Source organism: Lepisosteus oculatus, chromosome 6 (assembly GCF_040954835.1).
Source record: "Lepisosteus oculatus isolate fLepOcu1 chromosome 6, fLepOcu1.hap2, whole genome shotgun sequence".
In the NCBI taxonomy this organism is placed as follows: Eukaryota; Metazoa; Chordata; class Actinopteri; order Semionotiformes; family Lepisosteidae; genus Lepisosteus; species Lepisosteus oculatus.
Window position 1 is genome coordinate 2,770,271 of NC_090701.1, and position 19,966 is coordinate 2,790,236.

The 19,966-nt window shown below is 42.9% G+C and overlaps 1 protein-coding gene across 2 annotated transcripts in view; it reads left to right on the top strand.

Moving 5' to 3' along the window:
- cntnap2a (contactin associated protein 2a) overlaps nt 1-19,966 on the top strand; it is a 460,034-nt gene that overhangs the window by 400,126 nt on the left and 39,942 nt on the right. For both annotated transcript variants that reach the window (XM_015354892.2, XM_015354893.2), the window contains exons 18-21: nt 7,171-7,389; nt 11,022-11,258; nt 15,803-16,027; nt 17,732-17,865. In XM_015354892.2, coding sequence (XP_015210378.1) covers nt 7,171-7,389; nt 11,022-11,258; nt 15,803-16,027; nt 17,732-17,865 — 815 coding nt within the window. The remainder of the gene's footprint in view (nt 1-7,170; nt 7,390-11,021; nt 11,259-15,802; nt 16,028-17,731; nt 17,866-19,966) is intronic.

Below are 19,966 nucleotides of genomic sequence, written 5' to 3' on the forward strand. Positions count from 1 at the left end.
GCTTACACGTGCTTCATCCCCCTGCTGTGTGGATAGGAGTAATCACCACGCACGGTTAAAGTTAAGCAGACAGTCAGGATTTGTTTACACCATCTGCACTAGAGATCACTCCTGTGGATGTCTCCCCTTTCATTGGATTACATTACAAAACCCGTGGAGTGGTGAGAAAAGCATCAGAGAAATTATTATTTTAAGTGTATTCCTCTCATCTCCTTGCCTTTTATTTCATCAATCCAGATAATATATATATTTGGAAAAAAAAGGTAAAACTAATTTTAATATCAGACTTCACGGTCGCTTGATTTGTTGTTGTAATGCTCTCCATACTCAGTGCTACTGCTATGCTTAGGGAGACAAATGCTGTGTGCTTTGCTCTCTTATGAGTACAAAAAGGGAACCTGCAGCTAATTCATCTCTTTGTTTTATGATGCAGAAAAACAAATACCCTGTACAATTTCCCATCTCTCCCTTTTTTATGAATAACTGATCTCTAATGTAATCATGCTCTGATTTATGGAAGGCTATTGTTCCCACATTTAGCATAACTGATGCTATTCCCAGCTGCCCTGCAAACAATTGTTTATGATCTGACTGAAGATGTGTTTTATTTAGTGGTGTGGAAAGGCTGTCAGGGATGAATGATTTATACGAGATCCGGTTCTCTGGAGAACTGGACCAGAGCTGATTGCTGTGTGGTTTTTACCAGTTCTGTATTCTTTAACTGCATGTTCACCTTATGGCTTCTGTGAGACTGAACAGGGTATTTCCGTAAATTAATCTTTAGTGATTTCAATAGGGACTTCAGCAGGACTGAACTGGGTTCAGACATGATTAGAGTTTTTACACTGGACTGGAAACAGCTGTGTTTTATCACAGATCCCAGAAAGCTTTTAGTTGTCAAATTCTACTAAAACATCCTCAGTGCCAGGCACCTCCGTCCTCTATGTCTGCAGATTTGGTTAATTTTCTTTTGTTATTTTTTGGCTTATTTAATGCCTGTTAGTCTGTTTTATTTTTTTAAGCAAGGGGCGAATGTAACAGATGATGCTGTGCTGTTACGAGCAAAGGCAAGGACAAGACATAACTTCCTTTTCTACAGTTCTCCTGCACTAGTCAGTTCTTACCTGAACACTCCGGAGTGATTCACTTCCTGCAGGGTCTCAACAGGTCCCACAGTTGAAAGATTGGATCCAAGTTCCACCACCTCCAGGCTGTGGACAGATGACACATACTGTAGGAGTCCAGTCTGAGTTCAGAAATTATCAAGAAGAGATGGGGAAGAGTCCAGTGGTGGCTGTTGCCTTCCTACACATCAGCCAATTTTGTCCGGTGCCTTCTGGGCTGGGCACTGCACTACAGGCTACAGGATTGCCTGGACTCCTGCTGAAACGCACGTTCTGCTGTTGCCTTTCTAGAAGAGCAGTGCCCAGAGAAGGTGTGGGCCTTGATGGTGCGGATGGTAGACAGATGTCCGAGTTTGAGGAGGTGCAGATAACATCGACGGAGGCTTCTTCTGAGAGAGCTCACTTCCTTCCTGGCCAAGGCTGAAAACACCGCCGAGCAGATGTTGACGTTGACATTAACATTACTACATGTAGCTATGAGACAGATGTATTCCTCAGTGCTCTCTTCGAGAACAAACACAGGTGCACATTTGGCTGCTGTGATACTGGCTCCTGCACATTATGCAGCGTTTCTCATTTTTCTCTGTGATCCATCAAGCCGTTGATTCAGTGTTTGTTAGTAGAAATATGGCAATGAAACTGCTACTTTACCGACAGTGTAAAAGTGCATTCTTATTGCACCCCTGTGCAATCCCATAGGAGCTGAAAAACAAGCATAGGAGGATCAGATCAGTGTGTCGATTGAAGGGATGCGCTTCCTCCACTTTGCAGGGTAAATGCGCCTTTATCTACGTGTCCTTTCTCTGCTCACATGCAGAGCTGTGAAGCTTCATGTGTGATTCTCCATCACAGGGACTGTTGTCCGACCATCAGACCATTCAACTTATATTTGTCAGTGACAAAGCCTGTAAAACATCTCTTGAGCTACCCTATGTCATCTAAATATTTCACAATTATTTTTTTTTTATTTCAACATATTTTGGTGTTCCTTCATTTTCTCTCAAAGCGCTCACGTTACCACCAGATAAGAGTAAATAATGTCCGGCTATGTCTCTGTGATGGTTTGATTTTGTCAAGGTCTTTATGTCCAGTCGATCTGTCTCCATGTTATAAAACATTTACCGCCTCTGTGATTCTTTTGAATCACAAAAACCCCATTTTTAATCATGTGTACTTGTAAAAATGTTGATCAAGTTTATTTTTCTGAGATTATTTCACCTGAAGAAGCCTCAAAAGCACAATGACGCAGCCTTTATCAATTTAAAAACTAAAAAGTTGCAAAAGCACAGTTTTCCATGTAGTTGATTCAGTTTATCTTGCCTTAATCCATGCATTTGGTTGGCCTATGTTTTGGTATTTTCCATCGACAATAACAAGATGTTATTTTCCAATTGTATATTGGGAACTGCCTTTCCCTCTCAGGACCGCTCCAGTGTTTATTCCCTGGCAGTAAGAACCAGGAGAATGTCTGTTATCGGTGGGGCTAATGGTCGACGAAGTGGCAGGAGACTGTAAATGAAAGCTGCACCACAGCTCCCCTCTGCTTTCACATCTGCTCCGAGCAGGAGGCGCGGTGATTGGCAGGACGATGTTGCCACTTCCCTCCTCCGTGTAGTTTCATAAACAAGAAAAGTGAGCTCCATCCCTACCTGGCCCTGACCTTCAGCTACAGCACAGCGTCTGTGATGTGGAAGGGAGGTGCAGTACCTTAATGGCATTGTGCTGGAATCTCAGGGTGTTGCTTGTCATCGGTTCACATCAGGCAGCTTTAGGTGTCTGCACACCGGTGGCACGCCAGCATCAGGAGGAATTGTGACTGACAGCTGGATAAATGAAAAAGCAGGGGCCTCGTATAGAATGCAGAACGGATTCAGAGCCCTGCCTTAACAGGTTTCCACGTTGTGTTGCAGAACCTCTGGGGTGCTTGTCTGAAGAGGAGGGTAAACACAGCCTTGGGAAATTCTTGTTTTCGCCCAGCAGGACGCGCCTTTGACAAGATGTTATTTTTCAATGAGTCACTTTTCATGAGTCTCTTCTGCCTGCATATTAACTCCTTGACATTGTTGTTTTGTGTGTGTGTTTCAAAGCATTCAGCCGCCAGGCACTGAGGATGCGGCTTTCTGTGGTGCCAGTCATCTGATTAAACACATCGAGCGTAAAAAAAAAGTCAACCCGCGCCCAGTTTCTGAGACAGCATGATGGCGGTACCAAGACACAGCAATCTAAATGTCCTTTAGCTTTTCTGTACATTTAATGCGTTTAATACAAAGAGCAGAAGAGAAGCATCCGGCCGATTTAAGAAACAATTTTGGTCATTGTAATGCTTTCACAATTGAATTTTGTAAATTACAGTTTGTGTGGGGCTCTGTTTAGGGTTAAAAAACAACACGATGATACATCTCCCCTCTGTATTGGTTAATGCTTGTGAGATTAATATAAATGCTTCACAAAGCCGCTTTGATAATGCTAGGCAATGATAGCACAAATAAATCCATAAAAACTCCTTCACTCCTAAGACTTCGCTGTTCTGTCACTGAGTTCTGTGACAGGCCATTGGCCATTACACCCAGATCCCCCTACACCTGGGGACTGGATGGGGTCACCTGCTCGTGCATTTTGAGATGAAATCATAGACTCTTTTTCCATCCACTATCACCTTCTCCAAGGCATTCAAGCAGCATCATTCTGCAGTATTCAATATTTTTCAATTGCACCAGCAGACACAAACAACAAAGCTGCGCTGACATGTACATAGAAGAACTGATTTATGGTCTGGAGTCGGCCTGGTCCCACAGCTGAAATACTCAGTGGATGAGAGAAGTATCCGTGATAGGATGCGCATTTACTTAAAGATTGTTTAGGAAGAGAATAGATAGATGAATTCTTGTTTCCACGATCCCACTGGGAGAGTGCAACATCTGGAAAGACTGGAATACAATGGAGCTCGGGCTGCTTAGAAATCAGACCTTTTCCTGAGAATAGGAAGATTACATCACTTTGTCCCTCTGTACAATGCAGGGGAAAAAGCTTCAATTTTCAATGTTTTAAGGTGAGACTGGAGTAGCGCTGAGTGGGATAATTCACCTAAATGAGTCTTCACCGTAAGATCGATTCTGACCTTTTTGAAATACTGTACTGTACTGAAGTCCATGTAACATATGTATAATTATGTTACATAACCCTTATTATTAACATGTGGAAAGGTCACTTACTGTAGAGCCATCTCATATAACAAGGCTGTTGAATCTGTAACTGTGAACTGACAGCAGCTAATCTTTGAGGAGGAGTGGGGTTAAACAGTAACAGTACTGTAGTAAGTACAATGATACAGCAGTTACAGCTTTAATAGCAGGAAACGTTCAAACGCAATTAGTTAATCAGCACAGCTCAATACTGCTTCAAACTTTAGTTTTTAAGGCTGTAAGTACGTTGTTGCTGCAGAACAAGCTGCACAGAGAAGAAATGCTTGATCATCGCAGGTCAATTGCAGTACTGTACGTCATACCCCTCCAGAACAATTACGTGATAGGAATACAGAGAATGTTTGTAATTTCTTCTGTTCGGGGTTGAATGGGGTTTTCCATCCCAGTCCATCTCGGATGGAAATCTATGATAAGTGAACTCAATATGATTGGACTTAGCCACTGAATATTTATGATATCAGGCTGGTATAGGCATTCAAGGTGGGGATGAGTATGCTTACAGATAGGTTCACTTAAAAATCTGCAATCACCTGTACTCCTTTACTGTAGCTGTTTATATACATAATTACCATATTTGCAGAGCAGATAATCCAGGTAGTTTTACAAATGATTTACAAGTGTTAGGTATAACTGGATTGCTCTGTTCAATACCACAAATTAAATCGATAGTTCTGTATCGTGATTTGTAGAATTAACTAGAAATAAACACAGGGGAGGACATAATGTGCTTACCGTAGTTCAGATAACAGGGGTATATTGACAGTGTTAGTTAATTGGAATAGCAACATTAGATACTAGATTAGAAATAATAACATATTATTTTAACAATATAGCTTGTGTTCCTCAAGGATGCTAATTAAAATAAGGTAATATATTTTGTAACAGCTACAGAGTATCTGAAATATTTCCACCAGTTTTACACTTAGACATATCAAATTGAAAAACTTTATCTATTAATGTGATACTAGGAGTATTGGTTCTTGAAAGTGATTGAGCACAGCAACTTACAGTATAAATAATTTAGAATCACAGCAGGATTCAGGGAATTTTGTGAACTGGCTACATACCCAACTTTTGCCTCGTCACAAATTGCTTGGACGTGTAGAGAACGGTCTAAGATCTTCATATGTATGTCGTGAGAGGCATCATACATGTAGCAAATGCTATTGGATCCATTGTTGATTCCACCTGTTGCATTTTTAATGCCTCCCAGCGTATTCTGCACTCACTCGGACTAGTGAAGTTTTACATGTCATAAATCAATATATTGTAGCGTATACGGGTTCTTTCAGGACAAAGGACTAGTGGAGACGTGATACGTGAACCAAGCGACAGCTTTTATTCTTCTGACCAACAACACAAAAACCAAACACAGGATATATACCACATGAGGAGACTGATGGAACACGTACAATTTGTTAGGGTGGTCCTCCTTAACAACAGGCTATATACAGTACACTTATATGGCTACACCGGACACTAAAACTGCTATGACACTATTTACATATGCAGGGTCAGCTGCTGGTCATCGTGCTGACCCTCAGACTCTCCTCGGCTATAACTCCCAGCCTGCTCCGCGGTACTATGAGCGCCGAGGTGCGCTTCCTCCTCACCACCGGGCGAGGGCGTTACAATATAATATAATTATAATAGTAATTCTACCATGGATGTCTACAGTATAAACCTGGCTTTTCCTATGTTGTAACCTTGCCTGATTAAATGTGATGATGATGTCAGAAAGGCTCCTCCAATCATCATTGCCTCTCCTGTCAGGCTCCAAGGAGCTCACGGCATGTCAAGTGGCACATGATGATGGTGGGCGTGTCAGAGAGGTGTGTTCACGTGCCTCTTTCTCTCCCGAATAAGGTAAAAAACAGGGGCTCTCAGAAGGCCAGTTCCACTTTGGGCCAGTACAGTATAAGAAAATAGTCACTGCTTCCCACATTTTTAATGAACGCTAGAGCACATGGAAGTCACAATGGCATGGATTATGTTGTGGTGATGTATATTTTATTGCCCCTTTTACTTCATGATAAATCGTGTACTGTATTAATTACTAAGTTGCTATCCAAACGTATCTTTCAGACCCAGATCACAGGGCTGGATATGTTAATAAATACATTGAATGACTGTTATTTGTGCAGTGTGCCCTGACTTCCTCTCCCTCTGTGATCATGACCGAAATTAAAAGAGACACTGGGAGGCACAGAATTCAAATCACCCTTTCAGTTTTAATTCATGCCATTCCGACATGTCTAAGTCAAACATATTTAATTAAATGTCTGTTTTGCATTATCATGGTGAATGATTATTTTGGGGGAGATAATATTCCTAATGGAAGCAATTCAGAAACCAAACTTGAATGACACCCTGCTCATGAATGCTAAGTGTTGAAAGACAAGTACCAGAAAAACGAGGAAGTCCTTTTCCTTTTTCGTGTGTCCAAATTCATGTGGGTCATGTTTCTCCAGACCTCACACATTTTATCATTCAAAACTGAAATCTTTAACGTGCAGAGGAACAAACACAATTATTTAAATGACCGCTCTTCTCCCGTCTCACTATTAATTGACGCGTTAATTGAAAACAACTTTCAGGTTCAATTTCAAACACACACAGACATTTCTGCTGAAATTGCTACTTCAACGGGTGGATATTTTAGTATAAAGTGTCTTCTTAATTCAGAGAGCACGACTGCGCTTTACATAAAACGCCGTTGTTGTTGTTGTTGTTGTTGTTGTTGTTGTTGTTGTTGTTGTTGTTGTTGTTGTTGTTGTTGTTGTTGTCAAATCAAGTCTGATTTTGCCTCTTCCCCGCCCCTCCCTGTTTTTTTTCCCCTCCAGCCCCCACGGTGGTGTCTTTCTCCTTTGACGTGGGGAACGGGCCAGTGGGGCTCACGGTCAGGTCGCCCACGCCGCTCAACGATGACCAGTGGCACCGGGTCAGCGCCGAGCGCAACGTCAAGCAGGCCGTCCTGCAGCTGGACCAGCTGTACAAGGAGGTCCGCCAGGCGCCGCCGCAGGGACACACCAGGCTGGAGCTGTACAGCCAGCTTTACGTCGGTACGCACGTCTCAGCCCTCGCTCCCGCTGGACGCCGCGGAGACGTCTGCGCCACTGCGCTCCTAGGGAAGCTGTCCCATGTGGCGGCCACACTGTCACACAGCGCTGGGGGCTGCTTGTTTTTTCAATTTTCTGATAAATCTGTGAGCATTGGCTCTTCGCTATGCGAGGGGGGGGGTGGTTGGTCCCATGTAAAAGAATTCAATGAAGGGCGGACCCTCGGCGATGAAGAAAGACACGTTTACTGTAATGAAGTAGCAGGGTGTCTTGCGAGGTGCTTCGGTTTGTTGTAACAGAAAGAGTAAGGTTCTGGATCCCGAGAAAAAGTAAAACAGATGAGTTAATTGCATGCAAGAAACAACAAAACCGAAGTATTGTTCAAAGTGCTGGTACAAACTTCCAGTTTATATAGGGTTTTCCTACTGCTTCTGACGTCACTCGTTATTATGGTAAAGGGGGGAGGTCACTTGCTTGGCCAGTTTACAGCTTTTTGGCCAAATGGTCAGGGATTAAGTCCCCAGCGAGTTTCCTAGCTCGCATCTGGAATCCTTATCAGTTCTCCCTTTCCCCTAATCTTCCCCTAGTCTAATCTTCAAGCAGAAAGGACTTAATTTAACCCCCATCTTTACATTTTGTATTTTACTTCAAGTTGTATCAGATGTGGTTGGGAAGAAGCCAGACTGGGCTAGAAGCACCGTTTCACATCTCCCCGGGTTTATGTCTCGCCATGCGGACGAGTCATTACGAGCTGCTTTGAGACGAGATCGTATTCCATCGCAGCTAAAACCATTTTTAATTATTTTCTTGCTTTATATCAAAATTGGTGACTTGAATGTGTCATTTACCATAATTTTGCTGTGTGTCTGTCTTTAATCATTTATATATATATATATTCCATTGAGTCCTTGAAAAACATTCTTTGAATTAATACAGTACTTCGCTCAACTTGTTTTTCTTTTCTGTTTTCATGATTTCTCATTTTCTTCTCCTTTTGTTCCGTTAACGTCTGTTGTAACCGGGCTGCCACACAGGGAAATGGACTCCATGGTCCTGTCAGGCTAGTAGGTACCTTTTCTGCGTCACACATACAGTGTGTCCTGTGCGTCCCCTCCTCCCTGCATAAGGAGTAATTCCAGTCATGGTCGTGTGAATGGAATATCATTGCCAACCTTCTTGGAGCTTGGCAAGAGGATCTCGGCAATGGCAGTCTCTCCAGTCCTTTTGGGTGTCTGGACAAGTGTTGTGACCAGTAAATCCTGAACAAACTAAGTTCTGAACAAACTCCAGCTAGCGGTGCTATAAGAACGTCTGTCTTGATTATTTCCTGTGCATTTTCCTTCTATCCTGAGCAATGCCATTGACTGACACACAGTGGGTCATGGTAATTGCAAAGTGCATTCCATTTTTTGTGTTTAAAATGACATGATTGGAATGTTTCTTAATGGAAGCAATGACAGCCTTTGATAACACTTAGAAATGTCTTATTCTTCGAATTCATTAAAAGCAGTCGCAGTGCGCCATACAGGTCCATGAATATTTAAATGATCTGAAAGATAGCTATCTATTAATGGACTGGATGTTGGGAAAGTACAGAAACCCCTTACTAGCATGTATTCCTATTAATGAATGTATATATATATAAGGTAATTTGAAATTTGGTAAAAATGAAGGGATTTCCGTTGGCGTAGAGCATCACACTGGGTCCCAGTTTTTGATACCCTGAAGGCTTCAGTGCAGTTTGAATACTGCAGGTGTTGCAGTCTTGTGTTGACTGACGTTGAAGCAGGACTTGGAGCTGAAGATTTTCCATGTTCCTCCATTCCTCTCGGGTGACAATCAGCACCTGAACACGTTGTGTCCTGAGCCGGCCTCGGGTGGTTGTGAAGGCTGGACTCCATACCGACCCATACTGACCCACTGATAGGGCCCTACAGTGCTGGATGAAACACTGCCCACATAATGTCTCTGTCTGTCCTGTTGGATTTGGGGATGTGATTGAATGCTAGAGGCATTATTAGTCTATGGGTGTGTCCATGTCTCAGGCACTGTCTCTCTCTTTGAGGTTTAGAAACAGCGTCTGGCAGCACTTATGCCAATTTTTCCAGTCAGGTTCGAGACATGATGCCTTATATTCAAAACATTGTCCCATTGGGTGGCGGCTGCTCTTTGACATGAACTGAATAGGAGGTTATTTCTGTGGTGACCATGTCCCATGGTCTGATTGGCCGCCCTACGCTGGTTTCTTCAATGAAAGTGGATGTGCAGGACTCACGCCAGTGTGACATCCCTTTGAGAGAGGGAAGGGCGACAGGTTACCATGGTCATGTTGGGCCTATTACTGGCGATGGCAGAAGTGCAGAGATCTCTGCCCTGGGGACAGAGAGCAGTAATATTCATGGCCTCTCTTCTCTTTCAGCAACCTGGGTTACAGGAATAACCTAATGTTTTCTCTAATTCAAAATTAGAATTCATGCGTCAAGGCTGCAGGAGATAATTGATAAGACTGAAGCAGGCCACATGTCTAATTTTTTCTTAATCCTCAAAGGCAAGAAATCTGCAGTTGTATTTGTCAGTTATCAGTTGTTCAATGATTATCATGTTTTAATGAATCCAAGTGTGCTCAACTAGTGATGAAATAGCAAGTAATTTTCTGAGCTATAAACCCAGCTAATTTTTGCTTATGGTTATTTTACTCCATATTTGGGTAGGTTGTTTTCATGCAAATAGAAGATTTACATCAGATACAATTGAATGCATGCCCAGCAAAACACGATCCTTCTTGCAGGATGTCATGCCAGAATGAGCGACTCTTAGAGAACATGTTTTGTTTTCTTATAGAAACCAGTTTGCATGCAGGTCAAACAAATTGCTGCAATGCAAGGCTAAAATCCAGTCACGTTCAAAAAACAGAAAATGCGCTTGTTTTGAATTCTTTGACAGCTGTACTTGCTGTTCTTCCTTTGTTGTTATCTGCTCTCTGCACCTTGTTTTGTGCTTTATCCACGATGTGGGATGCTTGATTTCAAGGTGAAGCAGAGGCCCAGATCCCTGTACTGAGAATGTTGTTACAAAGGGGAGTTTCAGAGCCTGATCACAAGCTCAGGCAGCCTGCAGTCAGTTATGTACTCAGTGTAGTCTGACGGAGCCCAGACAATTGCATTTTGGAAACTTGGGGTCAATGTTCATTGGTTTTTTTACCATATGCAAAACACAAGGAAGAGATTCCATGTAGGATAATTTCTGTGGGAAGTCAGTCAGGATTTCTCTGTGTGTTATTTAAACTTCAAAAACGAAAAACAGTGCTCGAAATGCAATCCTTAAAAGCGAAAAGGAGCACTTCTATAAAAATCCCAGAGGGGCTCCTGTATCGAACTATAAAAAAAAAAATTAAATCCAGACTTCGAGGATGTTCTTCATTATCACCTGTATAGTATAATTAGACCTATTTTTCAGACTGACAAGTTAAAGTATTTGGATGTGTTCTGCATTTTAAGGTTGAGAAACATAATCAAAATAACTCAATGCTCAGTCTGATGTATTTTTAGAAGATGCACTCACTGGAATTTCAGAATTTCATGCTGTTTTTGTTGTCAAAAGCCTCAAGGCTTCGGCTCCCTTGCTCTCTGGTTCAGGTGCCGCAGGAGGACAGAAGGGTTTCCTGGGATGTATCCGTTCTTTGAAAATGAATGGCGTGACCCTTGACCTGGAGGAGAGGGCGAAGGTCACCCCAGGCGTCAAGCCTGGCTGCTCGGGACACTGCACCAGCTACGGGATGTACTGTCGGAACGGAGGGAAGTGTGTGGAGAAATACAACGGCTACTCCTGTGACTGCTCCTCGACAGCGCATGACGGACCCTTCTGCACCAAAGGTAAGTCCGCAGCTTGTGGAAACGAGCTGTCCTCGGCTGAGGCCGCGTCGTATTGGGAGCAGAGTTAAAAAAGGGCAACAGCAGTTGCGTGGCATAAGGCCATGTGTTTTGTAAAACGTTCACTAGTCCTTTGTTCTCTGCAAAACTAGCCCTCTTTGTTTCTTTCTGTTTGCTGTTAATTCGCGTTACAGCGCACGTTAAAGAAGGACAACGTGTCCTTCTTTAGAAAATAAAAAATAAATATTTTATTTTCTTTTTTATAAAATAAATAGATTTCTAAGTTGGCTCTTAGTCAAGGTCAGCAGCTCAAAGCACTGTAGGTGCAGATCTGAAAATGAGGAGAGATGTGCCAAGGGACATGGGAATAAAATGAGGCTTTATTTACTCACTCCCAGTTAAACAAACTACCCTTTTAGCCTTTTTCTTGTACGCTTCAAGATGCAGCTTGCTCTTGTTTCAAGACAAAGTCTTCAGTGATAACACTGCTCATTTGATTGTTTGACTAGTGAGAAACAATCCTCTTCTGATTCCAGAGTTCCCCTGTGATTCCTGACGATACTATAGTACTCAGACTGGGCTTTGTCTCTCAGCTCAAAAGCTTGTCTTCTGTTCTGTCCCGACAAAACAAGAGAGTGAGAGCTCTGCAGGTCGACAGGCAATCAGCTGTGGGATTCCTCCACGTGTTGTTGGCTCTTTTCATGTTTTCTGCCACAGCAAGCCTGAGGTGATGTGTGCAGTATGTGCAGGAGAATGATGGGTGACAATGACATGTGTAGATCATGAGTGGTTTTCCTCCATTTGAATATGGTGATGGCTTTGCCAACATCAAAGGGCCTCTCAAGTTCTTCTTGCTCATGTCTGAGACTGAGATCAAGTACTCCCAGCCCCAGGTGGAGCTACACACACTCTCAATCCCCAGAGAGAGAGCAGCTTTTGTTACCTGCCTGCCGCTGCAGTGTATGGTTTGTGTACATGTTTGAGAAATGCATAACATCCCACGTTAGCGCTGATTAACATTTTTTACATATTTTACACATCGATTCTGGGGCAGTTCAGTCAATAATTTATTTTCCTTCTTTTTTGCCTGCAGGTTAAAGTAATTGCATTCCACAGTTTGGAAAGAAGTAGTTGCTAAATAATAAATTGTTCGAGCACTTAGGAGCACTGGGCACATTGTTTTTTAATTGTGTGCACCTTCTCCCTGAATTGGCAGCTGCAAACAGCCCCGAGCAGGTTCGTGATAAAGTGGGGCAGTGCTTCTGCGGCGGTGATGGAGACTCAGTGCATGGTAATGAGGCTGTGATAGCAGCACAAGCATCATGTCTCTCGCAGCTATCGCTCTCTCCAATCTTGACGCGCTCCCCTCCAAGATGTTTGTCATTTCTGTCAGGCGAGCACTGGAGGTTAAGCACTGTTCACAGCTCGAGCAAAACTGATACTTTCGACATGACCGGAAAGATGAAGGCAGGAGCCCATTGAGGAGTTTTGGAAGGCTGGCCGGCGTGGAGCTGACATGCATTCTGATGGTCTTCTGTGTTTGGATCAGAGGAGCACGGCTTCTGAGAGACGTCCTGTTGCCTTTTTGCCTTTGTTTGGTCGTTAGTTTTTGAGAAATGGAGCGGATTATTTTTCCCGGGAAATTGCCAACGAGTGCTATTTATACTAAGGGTGTGGATTCGTCTCCTTCTTCCTTGTGGCTGTTTGTGAATTAGCCATCTTTCTTGTCCTGGATTACAATCTCAGGGAAGCAGAAACCTTCTTTAACTTTTTAACCTTTTTAAGGTATCCTAGAGACAGAGGTCTTTGTTCATTACCCTATGCTATTTACACGTATTTAAAGTTATTTACACTTTTCATTGAAGTGTCTGACTCTATAAACTTGTCACAGCTCAGTTCACGTGTGACCACTCAATGTATTTTGGCAAAACTTGAACCTGGTTCGGACAGAATAAGTCTGTCTCAAGGAAACAGAAAGATCTGTAACCCCTAATTAGAGCCCCACACTTACCTACCTTTTGATACAAGTTGTCAGTAAGGACCCTCAGAGTAGCTTCACTATGAATATTTAATAGAATGACCAAAAAGAAGCTACAGTACCTCAGAATGTTTGCACAAAACCCTGAAACAAGCGCCAGGTGTTCAGTGTGTGTACTCCTCAGTAGTTAAATACCGTGTATACATGTACATACACATGAATAAATATATGCATACTAGCCATGAATGGTTTTGTGTGTAAAAAGCTATGTGATTCTTCCTTGGCTCTCACTTCTCCACCACATTCTGCATACACAATTTTCACACCTGCTTTCGATTATCTCCTTCACATGCCGAAGAGGAGTGCTTGCAGCCTGCAATACACCACAGCCACCACATTTTACGATGAGCACAGTAAATGCTTCTCCATTCCATTGAGTCTGTGGCATCTGAGCTTAATTACACACACAGCTGAAGTTGCGAATTTCTGTTTGCCTGCTTAATTAGATGGCGATGTGGTCTCAAAAGACCCAGTGAGATCTTTATTATCCCTGTTGAGAGAAGAATGCAATGATAGGGTAATTTTCATGCTGATGAGTTAAAAACACAACTTTAACATGTAACCATGCGCATGGGATGCACTGATTTTGCGGTGCTGGTTTTCCCTCAGAGACTTTTGATTTCTGTTTTCTGGAACTAAACTCATTCCAAGTATAAAAAGAATACAAGAGATACAGAGGTAAGACATATCCGTGGTCTGTTTTCTCATGCATATTACATTTTTAATGTCAGTTAAGAAAAACACTGCAACAGAATTAGCATATTCTCCATAATTACCTCTACTGCTCACCCAATGCTAACTAATTTGATTTGAGTGAATGTTCGGCTGTAATTTCAAACGCATTGTAGCAGATCAGCTTTTTGACCTGCCTTAAGAGCACTGAATAAGAAAGTGAGTGATGTCATGGCTAAGTAGAAGGAAAGACACTGTTAAGTTTTTGTTTAATATTTCCCATCTGAAGTTTTTTTATTGCATTGCAATATGATCTTCCAGTTGCATCGATCAAGGCCACCTTGATGCATTTTGAATCAGCTTGCAGAGTCTTAGAGCTGCATGGTTTGAGACGCAATTCGCCAGCATCAGGTGGCACATATGAACCACATGTGCAATGCCCAGACATCACATTAGCCAGTGCATGGTTGGCCCAGCTGGGGTTTAGGCTGCTGGTCTCCTTGTTAGAAGTATTTGTGTTAGAACTAAGAGTGTATGTCAGCAAGAACAGTGTGGTAAGTCACCAAAGGATACAGGAAAAGCCGTATCAGAAGTCTGGGGAAAATGTGCTTTTGAGATAATGATATACTGATACTTATACTGTAATACGGTGATATGGGAAGTTGAGAGTAGGCTGTAAGTTGCACCATCAGTTTAAATTCATTAATCAATAAATCGATTAAGCAGTGTTGGTTGATTAATAATTATCTTATTTTGTATTCAGGATTATACTCATGATTATTTCCTTGAAATACGATCAGCTTCTTCCCAGAAGGAGCTGTAACTCAATGCAGCTTTCAAAGATGACTAACACCATCTGCGGCTCTTGATCTGAGGTCCTCCCTATCCCCTGCCTGTGTGGGCATGTCCTTCTATCCTCAGCCTCTCCTCTGCTCTGTACCAGCCATGCTCGGCTACTGGAGACAATCCATCCAAACGCTGCACTGCTCCAGACATGATGACATGTGATGGTCTGCACAATGGCAGTAAATATCTTTCACCTGTTTCGATTATCTGCAGTGATTTTCTCTTACTCCTACACCAGAAAGCCATATTTGAGCATTCTTCTGCATTCTTGTTCTGAAAGCTCACTGAGAAGAGCTTGATGATTTCCAACTCAGAGGTTTATTCCACTTTCCTAGTGGCTTCTTGTGATCCTGATACTTGTATCCTGGTATTTAATTAGCTCTTTTTGAGAACTTTTGTTTCTGTCTCACATGCACTCTGCAGTGCTCATTCTCCACCCAAGTGTCACATAAGTTTCTGACTGCAAATCAATTGTTTGGGAGGACTTATGTTAATTATTTTTATTGCCGTTTGACCCAGCTTTCTGCAACCACCAGTAGCTGTACTGGTCTGTAGCAATGAGATTATGCCTTACGGGTGTGCCCGCATGGAAACCCAGGGGTCAGAGTCTATTCACTATTATCAGCCAGTAAGGTGTAAATTGGTAACACTAGACATTCATGTGGAGGAGTGTTCAACCAATTTTTGCTTTAATTAGCCTTGGTTTGTTTGCTTATTCAAAACAGTAGATAATGAGACGACAGTTTGCTCTCTAGAGCGTGCACAAGTTCTGCATTTTGTTTTAATTCCCATGCTCGCAGATCCAATGGAAAAAAAAAAGCCTCTCTTCGATTGCACCCCTGGGTTTTCTCTCCAGTGATCAATTCAAGAATCCGAGGCTGATGTTTGCCTCTGCCTGGGGTGTCGGCAAGGAATGGGTCCTGAATTAATTTTATCCGCAGTAGAAGCCAACTCAGAGCCGATAAACCTGTTCTTTCTTTCCCCCTGTCAGACGTGGGCGGCTTCTTCGAGGCCGGAACGCTGGTGAAGTACAGCTTCCAGAGGGACGCTGCGGCGGGCCAGGACGGCAAGGCCGCCCCCCAGAGCATGCCCACCGAGCTCAACCTCACCAGAGAGGACCTGGCTCTCAGCTTCAGCACCACCAACACCCCCTGCATTCTCGTGTACATCAGCTCCAAGACCCAGGACTACATGGCCGTCGTGCTGCGCCACAATGGCAAGTCGGAGCGCCGAGCTCTGATCCGCGTCTGAAAACCGGGAGTCCACATTAGTATCCTAAAAGAACAGAAGGATAATTTATAACAATTGCTTTCACTTATATAGTGCTTTTCTGGACACTACACTTAAAAGCGCTTTACAGGTAATGGGGACTCTCCTCCAGCACCACCAGTGTGCAGCCCCACCTGGATGATGTGACAGCAGCCATAGTGCGCCAGTCCTCTCCCCACACACCAGCTCTCAGTGGGGAGGAGAGCAGAGTGATGAAGCCAGTTCAGAGATGGGGATTATTAGGAGGGCATGATTGGTGAGGGCCAATGGGAAATTTGGCCAGGTAACACCCCGACGAGAAACGTCCTGGGATGCCCACAGAGAGTCAGGACCTCGGGTTTTACGTTTCATCCAAAAGACGGCGCCTGTTTTACAGTATAGTGTCCCCGTCACTATGCTGGGGCATTAGGACCCACACAGACCGCAGGGTGAGCGCCCCCTGCTGGCCCCACTAACATCTCTTCCAGCAGCAGCCTCAGTTTTTCCCAGGAGGTCTCCCATCCAGGTACTAGTGGAATTTGCTTTGTGGTACAGCAAGGGAACACTGATGGAGCAGATGTACAACACTACATATAATATTAAAAAGTTAATACAAACTTAAATGAAAAGCCAAGCAGAACACAATCACAGTAACATGCAATCTGTACAGCAACATTAACCATACATGTGGCAAACAGAATTGTAAAAGAGCAGCCGACAGGAGCCGAAATAGCTGAAGGTGATTCCAGAGTAGACAGTGATACTTTGATGACTTGAACATGTTTGCTTCTACTCAGCTGTATATTTGAAATACTATAAACTTCTGAATTAATGGTAAATTGTAGAAATGTGCTATCAACATGCTTTTGCTGCGTTTGATATGATTTGATTAAGGAGTTTCATTTAAATCAATTGCACCACCAATATTTCCATAATGATGTTAAGCATTAGGAGTCGACAGCAGTCTTAAGAAAATGCTGCAGAAATTGCTTTACTAGAAAATATAACAATGTTTAATGAGCCAATGTTTCTGTAAAAATGCATGTGAAATATATACTGCATTGATGTTAAAAAGAAAATGTTTATGTCAAAACATTCTTCACATCCATAGTTTAGATGTTCTTCAAAGGAGCTGCGCTCGGTTTATAGAATATTATTACCTTATTAAAGTTGCTTTATAAATATTTATCATATAAGTATTAATATTTATCACTTGCATTTGCCTTTGGGATAGCCTAGGTATACCAACAGGAATAAACCTCTTAATGTCATGAGGTGAATAATTGTCTCTCTTCAAAGCAGCGCAGGAGACAATAGGGGAAAGACTGTTATGCCTCACTTATCACACATCTGCAAAGTTTAACTTACTTTTAAAGAAAAACATCTTCAGGACGATGAGTTTTTCAAATCATTTAGCTCAGAACTCTCCTATCACCACTGTTTTTTTTTTTGAAGATCCCCGTACTTAGCAGCCGTTAATTTAATCCCATTTTGCACAGCGTAGAGTACAACATGGGTCTGACTCTCATGTTGAAGATCCTTAGTTTCCCCACAACCTGTCATGATAAAATCACCGCTTACATTTCGATACGTGAGCCGGTTGAAGTGTCAAGCTCAGGTAATTTGGACTCCTTGGAGAGGTCGTTAAGACCAGACTTGATCTTCTTGACAGGAACTCTGCAGATCCGCTACAACCTGGGCGGCTTGAGGGAGCCTTTCAAGATTGATGTGGACCACAGAAACATGGCCAACGGACAGCCCCACAGCGTGAACATCTCGCGGGAGGAGAGAACCATACAGCTGCAGGTAAACCTCACGGGCGGCCAGCACAGGGGCTGACACTGGCAGGCATAATGAGCACCAGAAGGCTCTGAAGGCCTGGAACAAAGCCTCTGAGATGAAAGCCGCAATAAAATGAGATGCGGAATTATTTGTGTTCTTTTAGGACCGGGCAAGGAGTATTCAACTCGCTGGGATGCAGAAAGATCCAGATGTTATTGGGTTGCTTCTTTTTCCAGGGTACAGCCTTTTAAATATTGATGGTCATAATACAGCCACGAAAACAGGAATATTCAGCTCTCTTGGATGTCCAATATGCTGTGCAGACACTGGTGAAAACCCTTATTAGGGTACTGTGATCTCTAAACGGCAGAAAGTCATATTTTTTAGGACATGTGGTATTTAGGAAAACTGACCAAAAACCTGTCTGCCTGATTGAAAGTCCCCTAGCAGTGAACAAGCTGGTAAGTGGAGGATGAGCCGTTCATCTGCCAAGTAATGTTGTCTTAGTATAAGAATAAGGCTGTTGGAGAGTCGGATCTGCAAGATCCTGGAACTCTTGAGCCTTTACGTATAAGGTCTAAATAAACAGGCTTGTGTAATGAATCAAATTAGAAGACAGCATTTGCTGGCCTTCTAAAAATGGCTATAGAAAATGCCATCTAAAAATCACAACATCTGCAGTGACTCCCTCTTCGTCAGGTGTGAACTCCCCCAACTACAGCGTCACACTGATCTCTGCGATCTCTGATGGAAGTAGGCAGGAGGGGTTTGGAAGGGAGTTGGAAGAGGGCAGTGTATAGACGCGAAAGGCTGTCTGTTTCCCTGGTCAACCCGTAGGCTGCTGCTCCCCGTCTTACCAGTTTAGATGAACACAAAGAAAGAAGCACAAAAAGGGTCATCCTGGGGGGTGGCAGGGCTCTGTCATTGGGAAAGAGCCCCCCTCTGTCGGAATCCCCTCCCCGGTGTAGCCCCATCGCCCTGAACAAGCCCTGGTGTGTGAGGCCAGCCTGTTTCTGCCTCAGCTCTCAGCTCTCAGCTCTCAGATAAGAAGCAGTGGGCTCTTCTCTCCTCAATCAACTCTCTGAGCTCCTGGTGCTGCGTTTTCTCCTCCGTTCCCATCCCCAGTGTGGTCCATTCGTTAAAAGGATCCATTTTTAGCTCTGTAAAACTGGCTTTTCAGCCAGAAAATTGAGACACAGGGCCAACTCCACTCCCCAGGATACCGGCACACAACTGTTTAAGACGCAGACCTGCGATCTTTCAGGTCTAGCAAGGGAAGAGAGTTTGGATTCAGTCTGGGAATTCAGTTTGTGTTAGTATGTCAAGTAGAGAACTTTGTGACTAAGATTTTGTTCCTAAACTTTAAGCTGTACATGTATAAATGCCATTATTTTAAAACATGATTGTTTAAAATAATAGGAAGCAATGATGATGATAATGAAAAAAATAGTGCTGTTTCTTTCTTTGTTTATTTGTCTATCAGGAAATCAAAATCAGTGCCCTTACAATTGTAATGCCTGCTATGTGTCCTTTCTGAACATGTCCCTTGATCAAAGATGAAAGCCTAATATAAGTTATTAAACATATAAAATTAATGTGTTCTTTAGAATTCACTTCTGAATAGCAGCTGGGCGTCCCTCTTCGGGAAATCAGTTTCATTCTTTTAACTGAACACTGTGTGAAAACATGATCTAAAGCCCAGCGAAATTTGCAGGAACAGTACCTGCAGAGCATACTTCTTAACTTCATCAATGTCACCAAGATGTCAGGATGTTAACCCTCTATCAGAGTAGTGCAGAGGTTGTAAATTCCAAGGTTGGGTTTTCAGTGATCCAGTCCACAGCATGGATCAGTGTGCAGTCTACTGCCAGCCACTCCCTTGCCATCTAAGAGCTACAGTCCAGCATACAGAGATTACTGATATAATGAGGTGACAATGGATTCACTACAATTGGTCCATCATAGTGTGTTCCCCTGTTTTGCACTATACTATAAGGAGCTGGTTTCAGCGTGCCTTTTACTGCCTGTAAAACACTTATTCTGTAACCTGGAAATGTTAATAGGATTTCTTATACGTTATATCTAGTTTTTACTCATGGTATTATAGCACCATGCATGCTTCAGT